Source organism: Chiloscyllium plagiosum, unplaced genomic scaffold (assembly GCF_037043375.1).
Source record: "Chiloscyllium plagiosum isolate Xiang-an unplaced genomic scaffold, Cpla_swu_hap1 HiC_scaffold_16, whole genome shotgun sequence".
In the NCBI taxonomy this organism is placed as follows: domain Eukaryota; kingdom Metazoa; phylum Chordata; class Chondrichthyes; order Orectolobiformes; family Hemiscylliidae; genus Chiloscyllium; species Chiloscyllium plagiosum.
Genome location: NW_028270154.1, coordinates 82,313,198 through 82,336,158, shown reverse-complemented (window position 1 = coordinate 82,336,158; position 22,961 = coordinate 82,313,198). Strand labels below are relative to the sequence as shown.

The following is a 22,961-nucleotide window of genomic DNA, read 5'->3' as shown; positions in this document are numbered from 1 at the left end:
GAGTGGGGAATGGACGAATATTATGGAATCCTCTTTGTGGGAAAAGTATTCTTAGAGAGCTTAGAGGATGTCATGTTGAGGTTTTGCAGCCTTTTCTGGAGTACCGTGTCCAATTCTGGTCAGCCTGTTACAGGAAGGATATTATTAAGCTGGAGAGAGTTCAGGAAAGATTTACCAGGATGTTGCGTTTGAGTTATAAGGAGAGGCTGGACAGGTTGGGACTTCTTTCACTGGAACATCGGAGCTTGAGGGGTGACTTTATAAAGTTTATAAAATTATGAGGGGTATAGATGAGGTGAATGGCAGGTCTCTTTTCCCTAGGGTGGGGAATTTCAAGACTGGGAGACACATTTTTAAGGTGAGAGGAGAAAGATTAAAAAAAAAGACACGAGGGGCAACTTTTCTACACAGTGGTTTGTGTGTGGAATGAACTGCCAGAGGAAACGGTGGGTGCTGGTACAGTTACAGCATTTAAAAGACATTTAGATAAGTTCATGAGTAGAAAATATTTTGGAGGGATATGGGCCAAGCGCAGGCAGGTGGAACTATTTAATTTGGGATTATGGTCGATGTGGACTAGTTGGACTGAAAGGTCTGTTTCGATGCTGTTTGACTGTATGACTCTATGGCTCTCTAACTTCAACAGTGAAAATTAAACAGAGTTCAGAAAGGATTGCTTTTTTAAAAGAGTTAAGCCAGGACTGGGCTTTGCAGACTGAGTAGCATCTTATTCACTGATGTCATATCATTATTCCGAAGGGATCGAGGGTCAGGAGATGCACAGAACAGGAAGGAGGTGACTTTGAATTTTATTAATTTATCCATTTTTTAAATTACCAATTTGAAACTCAGAAGCCATGGCAATATGTGATAAGATCATAATGGAATAGTCATGATGATGAAACCACGCAATGAAAAATTAGATTATGACGAGCTTCTATTTCTCCCTGAAGCTTCATCACAATTGTAATTCAGAGCTCCAATTTGATGTTCATATTTGCAGTTATGGAGTCACTGTTTTGAATTCAGCTGGAATGGTAATGTTGCTGTTCAGCTGCATACAAAGTACTCCATTGCTGTGATAAATATAGGATTTAAACAACAAAGCATGGACATCACCGTCATTCATTCACAGAGTGAGGGTGTTGTTGGCAGCATTTATTGCCCATCCCAGAGGGCAGAGAAGATTCACCCACATTGCTGTGGGTCTGGAGTCACATGTAGGCCAGACCAAGTAAGGATAGCAGTTTCCTTCCCCAAAAGGACATTAGTAAAATAGATTGCTTTTTTTTTCCACAAATTCAAATGCCACCATCTGCCATGGCAGGATTCAAATCTGGGTCCACAGAACGTTAGGAGAAAGTGAGGAGTGCAGATGCTGGAGATCAGAGTCGAGAGTGTGGCGCTGGAAAGGCACAACAGGTCAGGCAGCATCTGAGGAGCAGGAGAATCGACGTTTTGGGCATGAGCCCTTCACCAGGAATCTAACCCTAGAATTCCCAGAACATTACCTGGGTCTCTGGATTAACAGGCCATCTGACCACTAGGCCATCGCCTCCTCGTCATAAGGAAGAGCCTAAATAGCAGTGGAGCAGGACAAGCATAACATGAACCTGTTGAACATTAATGGTATTGACACATGAGATGCTTTTTTAGTTGGGACCCACTTCATTAATTTTCACAATGTGACAGTGAACCCACAACAATGATATGTATCTGTGATTTTGTGGGTACTTGAGGAGAGGTAGGGACAGGATAGACTGTTCAATAGGCTGCTGCCACCGCCAGACGTACATTCCCCTTCCCTGCCTTGTCTGCCTTCTGCAGGGACCACTTCCTCCAGAACACCCTGGTCCGCCCTCCCTTCACTCCCGACACCCCCCCTACAGTCACTCGGCACCTTCCCGTGCAACCGCCGAAGGTGTAACACGTGCCCATTCCCCTCCTCCCTCCTCAGTCTCCAAGGGCCCAAACACACCTTCCAGGTGAAGCAGCACTTTACCTGCACTTCCCACAACCTACTCCAGAGCATTCGCTGCTCACAATGTGGTCTCCTTGACATTAGGAAAGCAAAGCACAGACTGGGTGATCGCATTGCAGAACACCTACGTTCTGGCGACAAACCAGACCCTGTGCTTCCAGTTGCCTGCCACTTCAACATACTACCCTGTTCCCTGTCCTTTGTCTGTCTAAGATTTCTGTTTAAGGCTTGCTGCAGGCTCCAGTGAAGATCAGCGCAAGCTGGAAGGGAGACTGCAGCCCTGCGGACTCAATATCGAGTTCAATATTTTTAGGGCCTGAACTCCCCCATGTCCTAGCCCCCTACCACACTCACCATCCCTTGTTATCATATAGTCTGTCATTACACACTACCTATTGTTAGCCACTAACAGTCTCCATTAACAGTTATTCACCCTCCCAGCCAGATCGTAATCCACTCCTTTGTCTGTTCAATTGTCCTTTTCTCTCTTTGTGCTCTATCCTCACCTATCCTTTACTACTTACCCCTCCCTCACTCTATCTTCTGCAAATAAACCACCATTTTCCTCGCTACCATCAGTTCTGAGGAAGGGTCACTGTACCCAAAACTCTAACTCTGATTTCTTTTCACAGATGCTGCCAGACCTGCTGAGCTTTTCCAGTGAGTTGAGTTTTTGTTTATGATTTACAGCATCTGCAGTTCTTTCAGTTTCCAAAGAAGGTTAGGTGGATTGGCCATGCTAAATTGCCCATAGTGTGCAGGCTGGGTCGGTTAGCCTTGGGAAATGCTGGATTACAGGGATGGGATGGCTCTGGGTGGCACGCTTTTTGGATGGTCGGTGTTGATAAAATGGGCTGAATAGCCTACTTCCACACTGAAGGAATTCTAAGTGCAGTATTTCGACTACCAGGCTCTTTCCATTATTTGAGGAGAAAGTGAGGTCTGCAGATGCTGGAGATCAGAGCTGGACATGTGTTGCTGGAAAAGTGCAGCAGGTCAGGCAGCATCCAGGGAACAGGAGAATCGACGTTTTGGGCATAAACCCTTCTTCAGGAATGGGGAAAGTTTGTCCAGCAGGCTAAGATAAAAGGTAGGGAGGAGGGACTTGGGGGAGGGGCGTCGGAAATGTGATAGGTGGAAAGAGGTCAAGGTGAGGGTGATAGGTCAGACTGGGGTGGGGGCGGAGAGGTCGGGAAGAAGATCTCAGGTTAGGAAGGCGGTGCTGAATTTGATGGATTTGACTGAGACAGGGTGGGGGGAGGGGAAATGAGGAAACTGGTGAAATCCGAGTTCATCCCTTGTGGTTGGAGGGTTCCTAGCCGGAAGATGAGGCCTTCTTCCTCCAACCGTCGTTTTGTTGTGGTCTGACGATGGAGGAGTCCAAAGACCTGCATATCCTTGGTGGAGTGGGAGGGGGAGTTGAAATGTTGAGCTACAGGGTGGTTGGGTTGGTTGGTCCGGGTGTCCCAGAGGTGTTCTCTGAAACGCTCCGCAAGTAGCCGGCCTGTCTCCCCAATATAGAGGAGGCCACATCGGGTGCAGAGGATGCAATAGATGATATGTGTGGACAAACTTTCCCCATTCCTGAAGAAGGCCTTATGCCCGAAACGTCGATTCTCCTGTTCAATGGATGCTGCCTGACCTGCTGCGCTTTTCCAGCAACACATTTCCAGCTCTTTCCATTATTTGAAGTACAGAGATATTTTAAATAATTCTACATTATTTAAAATTGTGACACAGCCACTTGCATACTAAACTGTGCAATACAGACATAACACTCAAATGTTCCTTGTTTGATGTCAAATACCTACAGTTCTAACAAACCTATTACATGACGTGGAGGAACGTGATGAAGGAGCAGCACTCCCAGAGCTAGTGCTTCCAAATAAACCTGTTGTGGACAATAACCTGGTGCTGTGTGAAACATATTGCAGAGTGGACACAAGGTGGCAGTGGAGGTTCAGCAGTTCAAACAATTTCTTTGTGAAAAGGTGTCTGAACAATGTAAGAAAGGACTCTGCACAAAATGTTAAGCTGTGCCAGTTTCAACAGGGCCTGACAGCAAAAGCCTGCCTGGATTGTAAATCGAGTATAGAAGCCCCACACAGGAAGTCGGCCTTCCACAGAAAGAGACAAAAAAAAAACTGCAGCTGCTGAAATCCAAGGTCGACAAGTAGGAGACTGGAAGAACACAGTGAGCCAGGCAGCATCAGGAGGTGGGAGTCACGAGTGTGCAGCTGAAAAAGCACATCCGAGGAGCACGATATTCAATGTCTCGAGCATAAGCCCTTTGTCCTGATGAAGGGCTTATGCTCGAAACGTCAATTCTCCTGCTCCTCGGATGCTGCCTGACTGGCTGTGCTTTTCCAGCGCCACACTCTCGACTCTGATCTTCAGCGTCTGCAGTCCTCACTTTCGCCTAGCACCTGGAGATGAGAAGTCAACGCTTCCGTAGAAGAGGGGAAGTGATATTACGGTTAGATTATGAATCCAGAGATCCAGGTGAAGTTCTGAGGACCTGGGTCCAAATATTGGCGTGGCAAATGGTGGAATTTGAATTCAATAAAAATCTGTAATTCGGATTCTAATGATGACAGTGAAGATGTGGAGGTGCCGGTGTTGGACTGGGGTGGACAAAGTTAAAACTCACACAACACCAGGTTATAGTCCAACAGGTTTATTTGGAAGTTCTAGCTTTCAGAGTGCTGCTCTTTCATCAGATAACGAGTGAGGCAGGATATTGTTTTAATTGCATGACATTGTGTTCTTTTACTAAAAATTCTGTGTCTTATGATCCTGCCCCACTAGCTATCTGATGAAGGAGAAGCAAGCCATTCAGCCCAATGAGTCCATATCAACCCCCGAAGGGCATCCCAATCCCATAATCCCACATTTCTTATGGCTAATCCACTTAGCCAGCACATCTCTGGACTCTGTGGGCAATTTAGCATAGCCAATCCATCTAACCTGCATATCTTTGGACAGTGGGAGGAAACCAGAGCAAAAACATACAGACACGAGGAGAAAGTGCAAACTCCATACAGACTGTCACCTGAGGGTGGAATTGAACCCAGGCCCCTGGTGCTGTGAGGCAGCAGTGCTGCACACAGCCACCATGCCACCCTCCAAGCCATGAAAGAGTCAACTAAATACAGTACAGGGCATCGCTTCAAATAATGGCCAAGTCGAGGTTGGTGTGTTCCTAAAGTATAATAGTTTTTGATCGGTCTTCCAGGCAATGTGAGACTGGCAAGCTAACTATTCACTGAAAGCAAAATACTACATTCTTATAGAATACTTCATGAAGATAGAAGGACCCAAAGTACTTTTGAAGTGGAGCTGCTGGATAAATGGTGCCAAATCTACACACAGCAACGAGCAATAATGGAATAAATTACTAAATCATCTGATTTCCATGCATTTTGGAGGAAAAGTACTGGCCAAACAAACTGGTGATATCTCCTGGATTTCTTCCAAATGGTGCATCTTTGCATCCATTGAAGAAGACAGAGTGTTTTGCTTTAAGGTTCATTTGAAAGGCATCAAAATACCCAACAGAATTCTGTCACCATTTGGACTAAATGACTGCAATAGTGTTGTTATTTCTCTACCTAAGTGTCCATGTCACAATATCACAGGCCACAGTCAAAACTAGCTCATAGGCTCTGAGTTTTCCCTCTTACAAAAGTGAGAGTGTTGGACAATGGAAAATTTGAGGATGTCTCTTCATTAGTAAATAGCCCACATCCGACAAAAAGCCCAGCTACCTGCTGAATACTTTACCCTATTGTGGATGTCAAACCCAACATTATAGCTGCCTTTATTTAATGGATAAGGCCTTTGTTCTTTACCCACTGTATGAATGCACTCCATCTTGGTGGCTCAGTGGTTAGCACTGCTGCCTCACAGCGCTAGGGACCCAGTGCTGATTCCAGTCTTGGGTGACTGTCTGTGTGGAGTTTGCACATTCTCTCCGTGTCTGCGTGGGTTTCCTCTGGGTGCTCCGGTTTCCTCCCACAGTCCACAGATGTGCAGGTCGGGTGAATTGGCCATGCTAAATTGCCCATAGTGTTAGGTGCATTAGTCAGAGGGAAATTGGTTTGGGTGGGTTACTCTTCAAAGGGTGGACTGGTAGGTGGGAAGGGCCTGTTTCCATACAATAGGAAATCTATGAAATCGACCAGCTTCAGAAAGTAATCAAGGACTGGTGCCGTTTCTGATGCCACTGGTGTCTGAGGTTCACTTGTGGAGGTGATCTTATAGCAAGTGGGCAATAACACTCTGTGTCTGCATTCACTGATTCCCTTTTTCTCTTCTCACTGGCAGTAAGAAGATACAAGGGAGATAACTGAACAGCAACTCTGGTTCAAACTCACGATTGGAAATGTCAGAAACATCAGAGCGGTGTTGATCAGTTAGTCCGCTAAGGTTGTGTCACAAGCAGTGGGACAATGGTCAAGACAGGACGTATGGTCAAAACTAATGAACCAAGTCACAAACCCGTTTCGAGATTCTGTGAGGACCGATATAAACCAAAATCGGCAACTTGCAATCCAAATGATCGGCAGCTAAACAGGCTGGTGATCAGTGAGGCAGAGTGAGGCCACAAGCAGCTCATTTACCTTATCAGGGGCAGCACAGTACTGGGATCAAACTTACTTTATGACTTGGTCTGGCACGGGCTTGTCCTTGAAACGGGATGGTTCTTCCAGGACTGGCTGGACAGTGAAACATTGAATGACTGTTCAGAGGTTAAGGATCTTGAAAGTAGTACGTAAGCTGCTGCAATTTAAAGAGCAGGTTAGAGACTGAGGAATCAGCTGTAAATAACTTACTTCCTGATTCCCCCAAAGACTCCTGATTATCATCTACAAGGCACAACTCAGGACAGTGATGGAATATTTCCCATTTGCCTGATGAGTGCAGGCCCAAGAGGCTTGATGCCAACTAGGACAAAGCAAATTGTTTGGTTGACATCCCATCCACCACCTCAAGCATTTACTCTCTCCACCACTGGCACACATTCATAGCGGTATGTACTGTACATCGGATGCACTGTACCAACTTACCAAACCTCCAAATCAGCAGCATCTTCCAAACCCATCACCTGCATGATTCAAGGGCAATAGGGCGTCTGAACATCATTCCAAGTCATATAACACCCTGAGTTGGAGTATATTGCTGCTTCTTCACTGATAATGACCAAAATTCTGGAACTCCCTTCCTAACAATGCTGTAGTGTACCCACACTAAATGAACTGCGGCAGATAAAGAAGGTGACACACTTACCACTTCTCAAACGATGGGCAACAGAATGCTGACCTTTCCCCCAACAGTCTCATCCTGTGAATCAATAAAGGAAAGGCCTTTCCCATCATTTCTGCTGTGGAGATTGGGAGTAGCATAGTGGTTGCGATGGAGCCTATAATCCAGCTGTATAATTTAGAGCTCTAGTTGATGTTTTCAAAACTGTCTTAGATCAAGTTTGCAATAATACTTTGCCCAATCTACAAGCGTGTTCTGACTCTTCTCAGGAGATACATTTGCTACCTCTCGGCTCAAGCTGTTCACTCATGAGATAATGGAACTGAGTTAACCCACTGTAGGGCCAGGTGAGCAGTTCTTCATGGGAGTGTTGGGATTATTGGTTCTGTAGGGACAGACGTCTCAATGAGGACCAGGAGTTCCTCCCTCATACTGTAACATTATAAACCAAACCCAATGGACTTTGGTGAAAGAAATCCATCCCTTTGATGTGCATGACCCTAGGTTAGGTTAGGTTAGGTTAGGATATCTAGTTGGCATGGGCGAGTTGGACCGAAGGGTCTGCTTCTGTGCTGTATTTCTCTATTACTCGAAGTGGAGGAAAACCATCTTAATCGTCAGGGTTGCCTCGGAAGGAGAACTCAGAACCCCAGCCCACATATGATGGAATCCTCCCAAAAGCTGCCATGCTCTACCCTATTTTGCAGTAATTCTTTCTCTCCATGTGGGTGCAGTGGCCTGAATAGACCATTGTGGAGCTAGATTCTGATTTATACTTGACTATTTTGAGTATGCAGCTCACATTCCATCAACATTATTGACTGCTCCTCTATGTTGCTTTGCAATGATGGATCTTAATCAGATTCTTCAACATCCTTCACCACCACCCTGAATTATTTAAACATGATTCATGGAGTGTTAAGCCATTTTCACTTCAGTTTACATTTGTTTCCATTAACTTCTGCCCTCCATTGTTTTGCTGACCTCTTACCCAACTCATTTTATGATACCTGTTCTTCCTCCTTGTTCGCTCTCCACATGTTGCACTGAATTCAGATCAGAGGTAATAAACAGCATGATGCCAACAGCAAGACTTGAGTATCCTACACAGAAGAATCCTCCAAATCCAGTGTCCAGAGGATTGATCTATCAACAGCATCCTCTTCCAAAATAACTTAGAGTCGTAGAGTCATACAGCATGAAAACAGACCCTTTAGTCTAACCAAAATTAGAGTGGTGCTGGAAAAGCACAGCAGGTCAGGCAGCATCCAAGGAGCAGGAAAATTGACGTTTCAGGCAAAAACCAATCATCAGGAAGCCCTTCAGTCTAACCTGTCCATGCTGAACATAATCCCAAACCAAACTAATCCCACCTGCCTGCGTTTGGCCTATACCTCTCCAACATTTCTTATTTGTGTGCTTACCAAATGTCTTTTAAACATTGTCACTGTACCCACATCTGCCACTTCCTCTGGAGGTTCATTCCACACATGAACCATTCTCTGTGTAAAAAAGTTGTCCCTCATGTCTTTTTAAAATCTTTCCCTGCTCACCTTAAACATATGGCCTCTAGTCTTTAAAACCCCCATTCTCGTGAAAAGAGACCATCAATCACCTTATCTATACCACTCATGATTTTTATAAACCTCTATAAGGTCACCCCTCAACCTCCTACGTTCCAGTGAAAAAGGTTCCAGTCTGTCAGCCTCTCCTTACAACTCAAACATCGCCATTCCCAGCAACATCCTGGTAAATCTTTTCTGAACCCTCTCCAGCTTAATAATATCCTTCCCATAAGAGGCTGACCAAAATTGGACACAATCTTCCAGAAGAGGCTTTACCAACACTGCACCGCTAATGACTCTAAACCAATGTGTGTGTGTGTGTGTGTGTGTGTGTGTGTGTGTGTATGGGATCGGAAGGGCAGGGGAGGGGGTCTTGTAGCTCATATGCCTGATACCTCTACTCTAGTCACAGCAGGACACTACCTTGAGACAATGGAAACGATTGAAAGAGGTACAACACCCTGCCAACCCGTAGGACTGACCAAAATGGAGAAGGTTCATCGGCAAAGGCACTGGACGGATCTTCAGACTTCATCAGGAACATGCGGAGACAAAGCTGAGGTGTCAGAGAGAAGGGACGGGTCTCCAAACAACCCATCCATCCAATGCTTCAAGTACCATCTGCCCTACATGTGGCAGGGTCTGCAGGTCAAGTGTTTGATTTATCAGCCATCTCAGAATCTGAAGTGGGGGTAAACCCTCCTGATCGTCAGGCATGCCTAGGAAGGAGAACTCAGAACCCAGCCCACCTCTGATGAAACCTTCCAAAATGTTGCAGTGCTCTAGACTTCAACCAGTCTGTAGCCCATTCTCAGGACTGACTTGAATGGACATAGCTTCAGCTTAATTAATAGCTGCCTGTGTTGAACTTCTGTCAATAAGATTTTTAGAATTTGCAAACCTTCTCAAGCTTACCATAGTCCACTTGGGTTTCACTTCTTCACAGAAGTTGAGGAGGGTGGTTAGACAGGACGTTCATTTTCCTAATCAGTGTTGACCATTGTCAACTGGACAATTGGTGGACAGGTTTACTTGCAATAGACAGTTGTATGAAATGTCCAGCATCTGTGAAGACAAATCAGAGTTAACGTTTTGGGTCCAGTGATCCTTCCTCCAGACCCGAAACATTAACTCTGATTTCTCTTCGCAGATGCTGCCAGACCTGCTGAGCTTTTCCAGCAGTTTCTGTTTTTGTTTCTGATTTACAGCATCTGCTGCTCTTTCGATTTTTATATGAAATGTCAGTTATTTTAAAATGCAGGTAATTAACCTCGTTCTGATAGTGTGGTACTTCCTCAGCGTTTAATAACTCCATAATGGTGAATTATTACTTTAAAATTCTTACCCTCAGCGTGTCTCAGCACTCTGTAATCTTTCTTGGTAATTTGTTTATATTGAATCTATTTAGCCAAGAACTTCTAACTTTTTTATTCACTCATTGCACGGGGATGTCATTGGCTGGGTCAGCATTTAATGCCTGTCCCTAGTTGCTCTTGAGAAGGTGATGGTGAGTTGCCTTGAACTACTGCAGTCCATTTTGTGCAAATAGACTGATAATGCCACTGGGGAGAGAATTCCAGGATTTTGACCGAGCAGCACTGAGGAAACAGCAATATTTTTCCAAGTCAGAATGGAAGGGGCTTGGAGGGGAACCTGCAGGTGGTGGATTTCCCACATATCTGCTGCCCTTGTCCTTCCAGATTATAATGGCCGTGGATTTGCAAAGTGCTGTTTAAGGATCTTTGGTGAATTTCTGCAGCATATCTTGTTGATTATACATACTGTTGCCTCTGAGCTGCAGTAGTGGAGGGAGTGGTTGTTTGTTCACTGAAAACAACAGGATTGAACATGTGTTTTATGTGTTTTGTGCGGAATTTGGCTCATGAGTTTCTTAGATTATTATTGAATATGATCTTAACCATGTGTTTTATTCTGAAGCACACTGCCCAACTGCAAATGTCTAAAATTCCAGTTCTTCCTCCAACTGACCCCTCATACTTTACACATATGACTTCCCAATGGGCATCCTGGATGGTACTTGGAATTATAAATAAGGATCATCTTCTGAACATCTGACACTGTGCTCTTTGGAGAGTCATTCGCAAAAATTAAGCACTGGATTCCATTTCCAAAAGAGTTAGAATTGAAAAGCAAAGAAGTATTTTTGAATCGCATATCGAGCTTTGGTTAGACGAGACTTAGAATACTGTGCATAAAATTGATTTCCACTTTGTAAAAGTGATACAGAGGTACTAAAGAAGGTGCAGAACAGATTTACATGATGGTACCAGACCTGAACAAGCATTGCCCAGGCTGGGACTCCTTAAAAGGTTAAGCAATGACCTGGTTGAGATCGTAAGGCGATGGAAGTGTTCGATAGAAAAGACATGGAAAAATGATTCCGCTTGTGAAGAAAACCCAAGTTGTGAAAGAGTCATGAACACAAGATAATCATGACTAAAACAAGTAAAGAAATCAGGAGAAACTCCGGAATCCAGAGAGTGGTGAGAATAAGGAACTCATTGCGGCGAGAAGTAATTGAGGCAAATAGCCTGTCATAAGAGGGGAAAGTGAGGACTGCAGATGCTGGAGATCAGAGCTGAAAATGTGTTGCTGGAAAGGCGCAGCAGGTCAAGCAGCATCCAAGGAGCAGGAGAATCGACGTTTCAGGCATGAAGAAGGGCTCATGCCCGAAACGTCGATTCTCCTGCTCCTTGGATGCTGCTTGACCTGCTGCGCCTTTCCAGCAACACATTTTCAGCCTGTAATAAGAAGCTAGATAAATGCTAGAGGAAGGACTGAGTATGCTAACAGGGTTAGATGAAGAGGATTAGGAAGAGGCTTAACTGAGCATAAGCATGTTTTGGGGTATTTGCACTGTATTCTGTTTTGCCTATGTGAATGTTCAGGGGACAACACTGAGTTGAGAATTACCACTGTTTGTTTTTCTACCATATTGTTTCCTTCCCCTCCCCTGTGGAAGTACAAGGGAAATCATAGACTTTGCTTGATGTCAGGCTACTCAAAATAGCCCTATTAGGAAAGCAGAGCTAAATAGCAAACTGGACCTGCCTCGTCAAACTACACAGTCAGTGCCAATAAACCACTCACCCAGACCATTATTATTGCAGAGTTCCCCGAAACAGTACAGCTCTTCCAAGTCGTTAAACAGCTTGGTTACTACTCAGCTCCTTACAACTAACTGGAATTTAATGGCCACTAAAACCACTGACCTCTTCTGCATGAAAACCGCTGCAGAGGAGAAAGTGAGGACTGCAGATGCTGGAGATCAGAGTCAAAGAGTGTGATGCTGGAAAAGCACAACAGGTCAGGCAGCATCCGAGGAGCAGGAGAGTTGACATTTCAAGCATAAACTCTTCATCAGGGATGATGAAGGGCTGATGCTCGAAACATCGACTCTCCTGCTCCTCGGATGCCGCATGAACAGCATTGTGACAAGTTGTTGAACAAATTGTGAGGACAAAGGCTTATTTTCTCCTGCCCTGTGCGTTGCAGCCTCCCTCACATTCTACCTCAATTATCTGTACCTCATAACATCAAACAGTCCCTTGGTTTCTGGTCATGATGTGGGTTATAACACCAGGTTGTAGTCCAACAGGTTTGTTTGGAAGTACTAGCTTTTGGAGCGCTGCTCCTTCATCAGGTGGTTGTGGAACAGAACCAAAAGACACAGAATTCTGTTCCACAACCACCTGAAGAAGAGGCAGCACCTTGAAAACTAGTGCTTCCAAATAAACCTGTTGGACTCTAACCTGGTGTTGTGTGATTTTTTTTTAACTTTGGCTTATGCTGCTTACTAGGAGAAAGTGAGGACTGCAGATGCTGGAGATCAGAGCTGAAAATGCATTGCTGGAAAAGCGCAGCAGGTCAGGCAGCATCCAAGGAGCAGGAGAATCGACGTTTCGGGCATGAGCCTCCCTGAAGAAGGACTCATGCCCGAAACGTTGATTCTCCTGCTCCTTGGATGCTGCCTGACCCACTGCACTATTCCAGCAACACATTTTCAGCTTATATTGCTTACTCCAAAATATGTGAGTGTGACACACAGTTCTGTACCTGCCGTCTCTCACACCATTGAAGGGATAATTTCAATCATCTCCATTGTTGGGAAATGACCAGTGGCAGCGTCCCCATTGCAAGTGAAAATAGACTATAAAACTAAGAGGTCTGTCTCATTAGGCTCTGAGCCTGGTCACTTCCTGTGCGGCAGCTGGGAATTTCCGATATCCCGATAGCATTCCCTTTCCCAAGTTAACTCGCATGGGAGGATAGTTCGGTTTTATATTCCCTCTTCACCAGGGTGGGGAGCAAAAGGCTTTAGTTGTTGTGTTGATTTACATATCCATGTGAAATGCTGTGGACTGTCACATTGAATTTTACACAGAATCTAAAGTATAGGAATAAGGACATTGAATACAAGCAGCCCATGCTGCTGTTTATATTCCTCCTTAGCTTTCCGACACTTTAAATATTTCTTCCCACATGCAACGTCTTCTCCCTCCTTCCCCCAACCATATTACTCTGCTCGTTTCTTTCTCAGATGTCCATCAAGTTCACCCTTAAATGCATTCAAGGTACCAGTTTCAACTGCTCCAACTTCTCTGTAATTTTGTTTTGATATATTAGTGGTTATCTTATATGCTTGCTCAGAGTGACTCACAAGTTATAGTTTACTGTGAATGCCAATAGTTGTGTTCCTACTTATGCACTGGCAGTAATCAGTGAGTTAATAATATCCCAGGATTTGACATAGGACTTTTTAATCTGAATGATATCATGTCTATTAGACATATAGCCATAGAGATGTACAGCACAGAATCAGACCCTTCAGTCCAACTCATCCATGCCGACCAGATATCCCAATCTAATCTAATCCCATTTGCCAGCACATGGTCCCATATCCCTCTAAATCCTTCCTATTTATATACCCATCCAGATGCCTTTTAAATGCTGTAATTGCACCAGCCTCCACCACTTCCTCTGGCAGCTCATTCCACACACGTACCACCCTCTGTGTGAAAACGTTGCCCCTTAGGTCCCTTTTATATCTTTCCTGTCTCACCCTAAACCTATGTCCTCTGGTTCTGGATTACAATCTTATTGAGTGGAACATGCTGTATGAAGACAAATTGAATATTAATACAAATTCTTCAAGTTTCAGGTTGAAATGTTTTTGCAATATTTTCCACAAAAGCTATGAATAAAGTATATTTTTGCAAAACAAACCTTCCTGGTCTGAATTAAGCTTTTAGCACATAAGGCAAATCATGTACCCACACTGTTCCTCAGTTTATTTGCTGAATGAGCACAGAGTTCCAGATCTCCACCTCAGCCTAAAATTCTGCTCACAGGAGGGCTATCAACTGGAGAAGGTCGTATATCTAATACTGGGCTGTGGGTTTTTTTGCTTGTTGAAAGGGAACCATTTAGAAAATGGCAATATTACTTAACTGGTAGTTGTCTTATTTCTGCAATGCTGGGCTTTTTACTTCTCTATTTTTTTAAGATATTGTAACTGAAGAAGCTGTTCCTAGGTGTCCTTGTACCTAATAAATAAGTGGCAACTTATAAACTTTTCACTGTATTCATTTGAGTACCTGAGACAATAATTTTATTCTATCCTATCCTAGCTTACTCTGTTATATTCTACCCCATCCTAACCTATTCTATTCTGTACTAGCCTAGCCTATCCTAGCCTATCCTAACCTATCCTATTCTAGGGCAGCACAGTGGCTCAGTGATTAACATGGCTTCCTCACAGCATTAAGGAACCAGGTTTGATTCCAGCCTCGGACGACTGTCTGTGCGGAGCTTGCACATCCTCCTGTGTCTGCGTGGGATGCTCCCTTTTCTTTCCACAGTTGAAAGATGTGTAGGTTAGGTGAATTAGCCTTGCTAAGTTGCCCATAGCATTCAGGGATGTGTAGGTTAGGTGCTTTAGTCAGGGGTAAATATAGGTTAGGGGAATGTGCCTGGGTGGGTGAGTTACTCTTTGGAGGGTCGGTGTGGACTTGCTGGGCCAAATGGCCTGTTTCCACACTGTAGAGATTCTACTCTATTCTATTCTATGCCTCCATATGAGATTTTTATCAGATGCACCCTTTGGGGAAGGCTTTTTAACTCTGTATTTTGGTTCACAAAGTATATTGTAATATCAAACAACTACATCAATACTGATGGAGCAAACAGGTTACATGAACCTCTTGCCATGAAAATGCCCAATACTTGGTAAAGATTGGATCGGAACCTTCCCTCTGATGCAACTTATGTCATTATCCACATAGCAAAGGATACATTGTCCTGGGGAATTTTTGATGTTGCTTGAAGGGGGTGATGTTGTGTTCATTCTTTCTGCATTTGGAAACTCAGTCATCAGCTGTCCTTGAAAATCTTCTCTCCGCTCATATTCCTTGCCCCGGTAGATGAACACCTTGTTCTGTTATTGAAGATAAAAAGAGACATATCCTTGAGCTATCTTTTTGCTGGTTAGTTGTGCAAAATGGCTTTGGTCAGTTTTAGTCCAGTTCCTAGTAGGCAGCAGAACAACTCTCTACTCCAGTATTAATTAGCACCACATTAGTAATCACACTCACACTAGGGAAGGTGCAGGGTGGAAAAACTGCCCAGTCACATTGTAAGAGAAAGTGTGTATATTTTCCAACATTTTTCATAACCTCAGGATATCTCACAGTAATTTGCAATCGCTGATAGGTAGTCCCTGCATAATGTTGACAAATGAGCATTCACTTTGTCACGCACTGAAGCCCCACAAACAGCAATGAAGCAAATTACCGAATCAAGTGCTTATAAATAAGGTTTCAAAATTGAGAAGAGAGGACAATAAAGTTTGTTCCCCGGAGTCGAGGAATCCTCTACTAAATATCTTCTTTTCTGCTCCAGTGAAAATGATTCGAGCATCTCAAGTCCATTCTGTTTCTGGAACCATCCTCATCTACCTATGCTGTATGTTCTCTATGACTCTAATGGCCTTGCTGCAATGAGCTACTAAAAACCGAACAGTTATTCTCACCACAGATTAACCATTTGCTTTATACAAATGCAATCTGTCTCTGCTTTTGTATTGCAACGGAAAAAACAAAGTAAGTGGGGTGAACTGATTCAATTTTTTTAAAAATAAGTAACTGCGATACGTAAGTAATAAAACACTGGTTAATTACCAATTAATTTTAAATCAGACTCATCCATCAGCTAATTAATACCAGATTAAGTGATTCTATTAATCTAAATATAAATTACAGCTAACTCTACATAAACAATTTTAACTCAGGAATTGGAAGAACAATTTCAAAATTTGTAGATGGCACTAAACTGAGTGTATGCAGTTAATACCGAGGACTGGAATAAAATATAAGGATGCATTAATAGATTTGCAAACACAGCTTATATTAAGCAAACAAACTTGAAGAACAATAAGTAATTTAAAGTGGTTTTGGTAGGAAAACAAAGACCATCACATATTTCTTGGCAAATAAATGTCTAATTGGATTAGATGGACAGAGGGATTTGGGTTAGAGATAGATCATTAGAGGGAGATGTTCAGGTTATGAAGACACAGGAGAAACAATATATTGGTGTTAATTTCTAGTCAGACAGATCTGCCTTAAACTGGACTTGGCTAACAAGAGATTTATTCCAAGATATTTACTCAGGATCTCTCCTGGTTCCATTTTTGTTTTGATCTCATTTAGTTTCATTTGAATTGATTTATTATTGTCACACGTACCAAGATACTGTGAAACATATTGTTTTGCAAACTATCCAGGCAAATTGTACTTCCAAAAGTACAGCAGAGTAATAGAACAGAATGCAGAATATAGTTTCAGCAGCAGAGAAGGTGCAGAGAAAGATCAACTTTAATATATGAGAGGTCTGTTCAAAAGTCTGATAGCAGCAGGGAAGGAGCTCTTCCTGAATCTGTTGATATGTGTTTTCAAAATTTTGTAATTTCTGCTCAACAGAGCAGGGTGGGAGAGAATATAAACAAGGGGTTGGTCTTTGATTATGGTGGTTGTTTTCCTGAGGCAGCGGGGAGTATAGATGGAGTCAGTGGATGCAAGGTTGGTTTGTGTGATGGACTGGGCTGTGTTCATAACTCTCTGTAGTTTCTGGTGGTCTTGGGCAGACCATGCTGTGATGCATCCAGATCGGACGCTTCCCATGATTCATCATAAAAACTGGTAAACGTTAATGTGGACATGCCAAAATTCCTTAGCCTCCTGAGACAGTAGAGCCATATGTAGGGTATGTAGTAAGGCTCTTGTGGTGCAGTGGCAATGTTCCTGTCCCAGGCCTGGGAGCCCTGAGCTCAGAGCCTACCTAGTGTTCACAACATTTCTGAAGAGGCTGATTAAAAATATCTATAATGTTAGCGGGTTTTCAGAAGATTCATAGCTCAAGTTGAGGTTCTGGATGTAGGTTTGATCACTGAGCTGGGAGGTTCATTTTCAGACATTTTGTCGACATACTCAGTAACATCTTCAGTGAGCCTCTGGACTAAGCACTGTTGATGATTCCTGCTTGCTATTTATATGTTTGGGTTTCTTTGGGTTGGTGATGTCATTTCCTGCAGTGGTGTCATTTCCTATACATCACCATCATCGGCAGTGCTTCGTCCGGAGGCTCACTGAAGATGTTACCTAGTATGGTGATGAAACGTTTGAAAATGAACCTTCCAGCTCAGTGAGCAAACCTACATCCAATATCTATAATGTGTTTGGTTCACAAAAAGTTTTAGTTCCTAAGATCTGCTTTACATGCATCTCCAAGTAAATCTTTAATGTGTCTTTGATTTCAGATACTAAAATAAACACTATGAAAAATACAAAAAAACTTACCAGAATGTTTGAGAAACCAAATGTAACTATAAGAAAAGACTGAACAGGTTGGGGTGGGTGAGGGCTCCCTTCCCAAGAGTATAAATGATGATCTGTTGGATGTCGAAAAGATCTGGAAGGTTTTTGTGGAGTCGATGTAGACCAGGACAGAGTTTAATGTTTCCATCTGTAACCTTGCAAATCAGCTGGTGAATCAGAAGGATGAGGTGACCCTCCTTTCAGGGAACCTGCCCCTGAGAGATGCCAAACCATCTGCTGCTGTCAAGATTGTTGTTAGCGCCACCCAGAGTGGTGGATCCTGCTGGTAATGCACCTAGCAAAGTTCCAGGATCAACAAGCAACTAGGGGCCAGGGTCGAGTGATGAAGGAGGGGCGGTGAGGTCAGGGGGTGCAGGTCACTAACATGGAGGAGTGTCTAAGTTGGAGGCAGGAGGATGGTTGTCTAAAACTCTCCCTCACCCCCACCTCCCTTCCTCATGCCAGGTGTCTCAATGAGGCACTGAGCACCATTGAACGCAGGAGTCAGGTTTGCTTTCTGAACTTCGCATATGGGGACACGCCACAGCGTTTGGTTGAACACCAGTAGTAATGGGATGAGGCTATTAAGTAGGCATCACATACCCAATTAAAATCCTCAACTGGCATGTGGGCAGAGTAAGTCTTTTGACCCAGGAGGTGGTAGGCATCTGAAACTCACTGCCTTAGTCTACAACTCCATGCTTAATTTAATGCCCCCTGCCACCATACCTGCCTCCAGGGTGAGGTATTAAATTCTGCTTCTTATTTCCACTTGCAGCTGAGATCACATCCGGGAGATAATATCTATAAGCTAGTTCCTAAAGGTCATCCAGAGGAGCCCTCTTTACCTGATCATTAGTGGGATGTGGAACTCTCTGCCATAGGGAATAGCAGAGGTGATGTATTTCTGGGACGACTGAAGAGGAGTGGAAGAGCCTCATGTGGAACGTAAAGCTGCACTGGACCAAATGACCTGTTTCTGTGCTGAAAATACCTTGCAATGCACAGTAATACTTAGCATGCCCCGATAATAAAATCCGAAGTGCTGCTGTGAGTCACTCATCTCAAACTGGCTGCTGCATTCACCTACATAACAGTGACTGCACTTCGAAAGTGATTTCAAATGTCACCAAGAAAATGAGGAGGGAGATTAGGAAAAATGTCCTTACAAATGAGTCTGCTGGAATGGAATATTTTACAATAGGTAAGATTGAGACACAGCAAAGCCCGCTTTGCACTGAAGTAGTCGCCTTGATTATGTGTTCAACACTGCTATTGTTTGATTCCATGCGGCTTTTTGACACAGGGCCAATGCAGCCAAGCTAACAGCGAGAATATACTCAGAGTACTGTGCACAGTTCTGCTCTCTATATTACAAGAAGAAGTTAGAAAGTGAAAAAGATTTATGTGGACGATGCAAGAAGACAAAAACGTCTGAGCCCATTAATCCAGAAAATTGAAGGGTCTGGAGAACTCTGGTTAAAAGAAAATTCCGATGATAAAAGGATTGGGTAGGCTAGAGTTGTTTTATTTTGAACAGAGCAGACTGAGAGAAGTTTCAACTGAGTTGTATAGAATTACGCGCAGTCACTGAGCATGAGCAATAAAGAGGACTGCAACCAATAGGCAAAGATTTAAAACAAATGTAGGAGGGGTAGACAGGAGTTGAGATTAATTCTTTTGACCCAGGTGGTAGTCGGCATCTGGAAATCACTGCCTGCAATGGTGGTCGAACAAAGCAATCACAAAGGATTCAAAAACTACTTACTTGAAACTATTTGAGAAAACCATGCACTTTAATTCATCATGGTATGCAAATGTTTCTCACCCAGAATAACAACATGTGCCAAATTTCCTCTGATTTTATTGCCAAAGGGAGGTGCAAGAGAAGACGTTACCACCTTGGGAGAAAGTCCAAAGTCTGGAGCCATAAATATATCGAGAGTGCGGCGCTGGAAAAGCACAGCAGGTCAGGCAGCATCTGACGAGAAAGAGAATCAATGTTTCAGGCATAAGCCCTTCATCAGGAGGAAACATCAATTCTCCTGCTCCTTGAATGCTACCTGTTCTGCTGTGCTTTTCCAGCACTACACTCTCGACTCTGGTCTCCAGCATCTGCGGTGCTCATTTTCTCCTAGCCATAAGTGCATGACAGTCAGTCATATATCCAATGGAGAGTTGTCCTTTCTCAGAGAAATGTGGAACTCACCACCACAAGCAGTAACTGAGCTCAAAAGTACAGATAGCATTTAAGGGAATAACAAGAAACCTCAAGAGGGAGAAATGAATAAAGTGAAGTGAGATAAAAATATGGAAGGGAGCTTGTGTGGGACATCAACCCCTGCCTGGTCCAAAAGGCCTATTTCTCTGGCTGTACGGTCTATATCATTCCATGTGACCATTAGACTATAAGAAATAGAACAGGAGTAGGCCATTCAACCTCTCAAGCTATCTCTGCCATTCCATACCAGTCAAGAATCTATCGCAGCCTTAAATAGATAGAAGCTCTGCCCTCACAGCTCTCTGTGGCAAGGAGTTTGCAAGATTCTGAAAGAACAAATCCCACCTCATCTCAATCTCAAATTGGAACTGACCTTGACTGTCACTTCATTGCCAGGTTAATTGCCTGGTTTTCTCCACTCATGGCTGGTCAATAATGATTGACATCTCTCTCTGCTCTGACTGTCACCATTCCACTGAAGACTGACCAACTTGGCACAATGCAGGAGTTGAGTCTCCATGACTGCGTTGCAAACCAGACCATGCCAATGCTGAATAAACCATTTGGGATTCTCATGGCTCCATATGGCATTTTCCCAGATGATCACTCCTGGTACTTTGTGGATTGTCCATCTCAACCAGTATATGGCTGGTTAAGGGTTGTTTATAAGGTAATTTGGTGCCAAAGGTCTTCCGCTATCTTTGCTTTGTCTTGGCCTATTTAGTCATCGGTGGTAGATGACTAAATAGGCCACATTATAAAGTATCTACAGGAAAGGCATTGATTTTGGATGATGAGAAGGTTTATCACATGATAGCCATAAGTAAAACAACACTTGGTCAGTATTAATTCCTAGAGTCTTTGGGAGTTGGAAGAGACACATCAGCTCCCTCTGAAACAATATTTCTTCATTCCATCCATAGACTGCGTTAACATGATCAAATAAGTAGAGCCAATGTTGCACAAACATGAGAACATAAGAACATCAGACTATAGAAACTAGGAGCAGGAGTAGGCTCCTCAATCCTGTCCCACCATTTAATACAGTCACGGCTCATCTCATCTCGGCCTCACCTCCATTTTCCAGCCTGCTCTCCAGAAGCCTTCAGTCCATTGCGAGTTAAAAAAATCTATTTCCTCCTTAAACTTACTCAGTGTCCCAGCATCCACCACACACTTGGGTTAGCGAATTCCACAGATTCAAATGAACAATAACCCTGTCAGGACCATTTCTTCACACTATAGGGAGCTTTGTGGTTAAAAGCAAATTGTACCTGAAATGCAGAACAATGTGAAGTCTTGCTGTACAAAAAGACCACATGACTTCACAAGTCCCAGGTGGAGTGAACAGCTTCTAATGAGTTAATTTGTATTTGGAACGATTGGAAATGTATACTTACTTTTCCAGTTGAAACTTGAGTGACGTTTACACACACAGTGTGATTCAAAGAACAAAGTTAATTTAGAATTCTTACAGTGTGGAACAGGCCCTTCGGCCAAACAAGTCCACACCGACCCTCCAAAGAGTAACCCACCCAGACCCACTTTCCTACCCTATTATTCTGACATTTACCCCTGACTAATGAACCTAACCTACATATCCCTGAACACTGTGGGCAATTTAGCATGGCCGATTCACATCTTTGGATTGTGGGAGGAAATTCACACAGACACGGGCAGTACGTGCAAACTCCACACAGAGAGTCACTCAAGGCTGGAATCGAACCTGGGTCCCTGGCGCTGTGAAGCAACAGGGTGAAAGTGTGGACTGCAGGTGCTGGAGATCAGAGTCAAGATTAGAGTGGTGCTGGAGAAGCACAGGTCAGGCACCATTCGAGGAGCAGGAACTTTCTTTTCGAGGAGCGCTGGTTATTAAGGTGGGTATATAAACGTTTGTTATACCTGATTGATTCCTGATGAAGGGCTCCTGCCTGAAACATTGATTTCCCTGCTCCTCAGATGCTGCCTGACCTGCTGTGCTTTTCCAGTACCACTCTAATCTTGACGCTATGAGGCAGCTAACCACTGAGCCACTGTGCCGCCCCTAGACAGCTGAAATAATTTATCTGGACTTTCTACAGAAGCAAACAACCTAACATTATAATAAATATTAGAATTGTAACGTTAGAAGCTGATTCTGTTGCATTTCCTCTGCAGATGCCAGCTTCTTGTTGAGGGTCCAGGTTGACATGCTCTGGTGTAATAATCACTTCCAGTCCATGATCCAGTTGGGATTGACACGTCTCTCAAGCAGTCACAATGAGGCTTTATTACTGTTGATATTTTGAAGAGGTGCCATGCAGTGTGAGCATCCAGCTCCAGCAGCCTTCTGTCCACCCTCTGGGGAGCAAACATTGACGCACAGCTGGCACAATGTCTCCTGCTGTTAAGTTAATCTTCTCCTGTTGTGGCCTTACCAATGGACAGAGCTTGTTTGCTGTGTGGCCATGGATCATACCGTGTATTGTTGTGAGCCAGAAGGCTGCTGAATTATGCAATTCAGAAACCTGCGTGCCTAAACCCAACATTCGGTGCGGTATGGGTGCAGTGCTACAGTCTCCAGGGTGAGCCAGTGATCCAAGACCCTGGCTGCCCTCAGTTGAGTGGAATCAAACCCAGTGCACTATTTCAATGAAAGGGGGCAATGATTCCCTAATGCCCTACATTGTATTTATCCCGAAACCATCACCAATGAAACACATTACCTGATCTAGTCACTATACTTTATTATTTTTGGGAGCTTGCTTGTATAAATTAGCTGCCATGTTTCTTACATTACAGTAGCAATTGACAGCAAAGCACTTGGTAAAGCATTTTGGTAAAGGGTAATGGGATCCGAAGTATTAACATGGTTTCTCTCCCCACAGATGCTGCCAGACCTGCTGAGTTTCTCCAGGAATTTGTTCTTGTTTCAGATTTCTAGAGTCCGTAGTTATTTATTTTAGCTATTCCTGCAGAGAGCCAATACAGGGCATTACATAAAGGCAAATTTCCCTTTTCATATGGCAACAGTGCCAACACATTGACAAGAATCG

General features: G+C 43.6%; 1 protein-coding gene across 1 annotated transcript in view; it reads right to left on the bottom strand.

Annotated features, from left to right (window-relative positions):
• The window catches only part of LOC122556798 (dedicator of cytokinesis protein 2-like), a 754,195-nt gene that overhangs the window by 44,311 nt on the left and 686,923 nt on the right, over positions 1–22,961 (bottom strand). Inside the window, exons 41-42 of the mRNA XM_043703987.2 lie at positions 15,127–15,268; positions 6,641–6,722 (exon numbers count right to left, since the gene is read on the bottom strand). Of these exons, the coding sequence (XP_043559922.1) occupies positions 6,641–6,722; positions 15,127–15,268 (224 nt within the window). The remainder of the gene's footprint in view (positions 1–6,640; positions 6,723–15,126; positions 15,269–22,961) is intronic.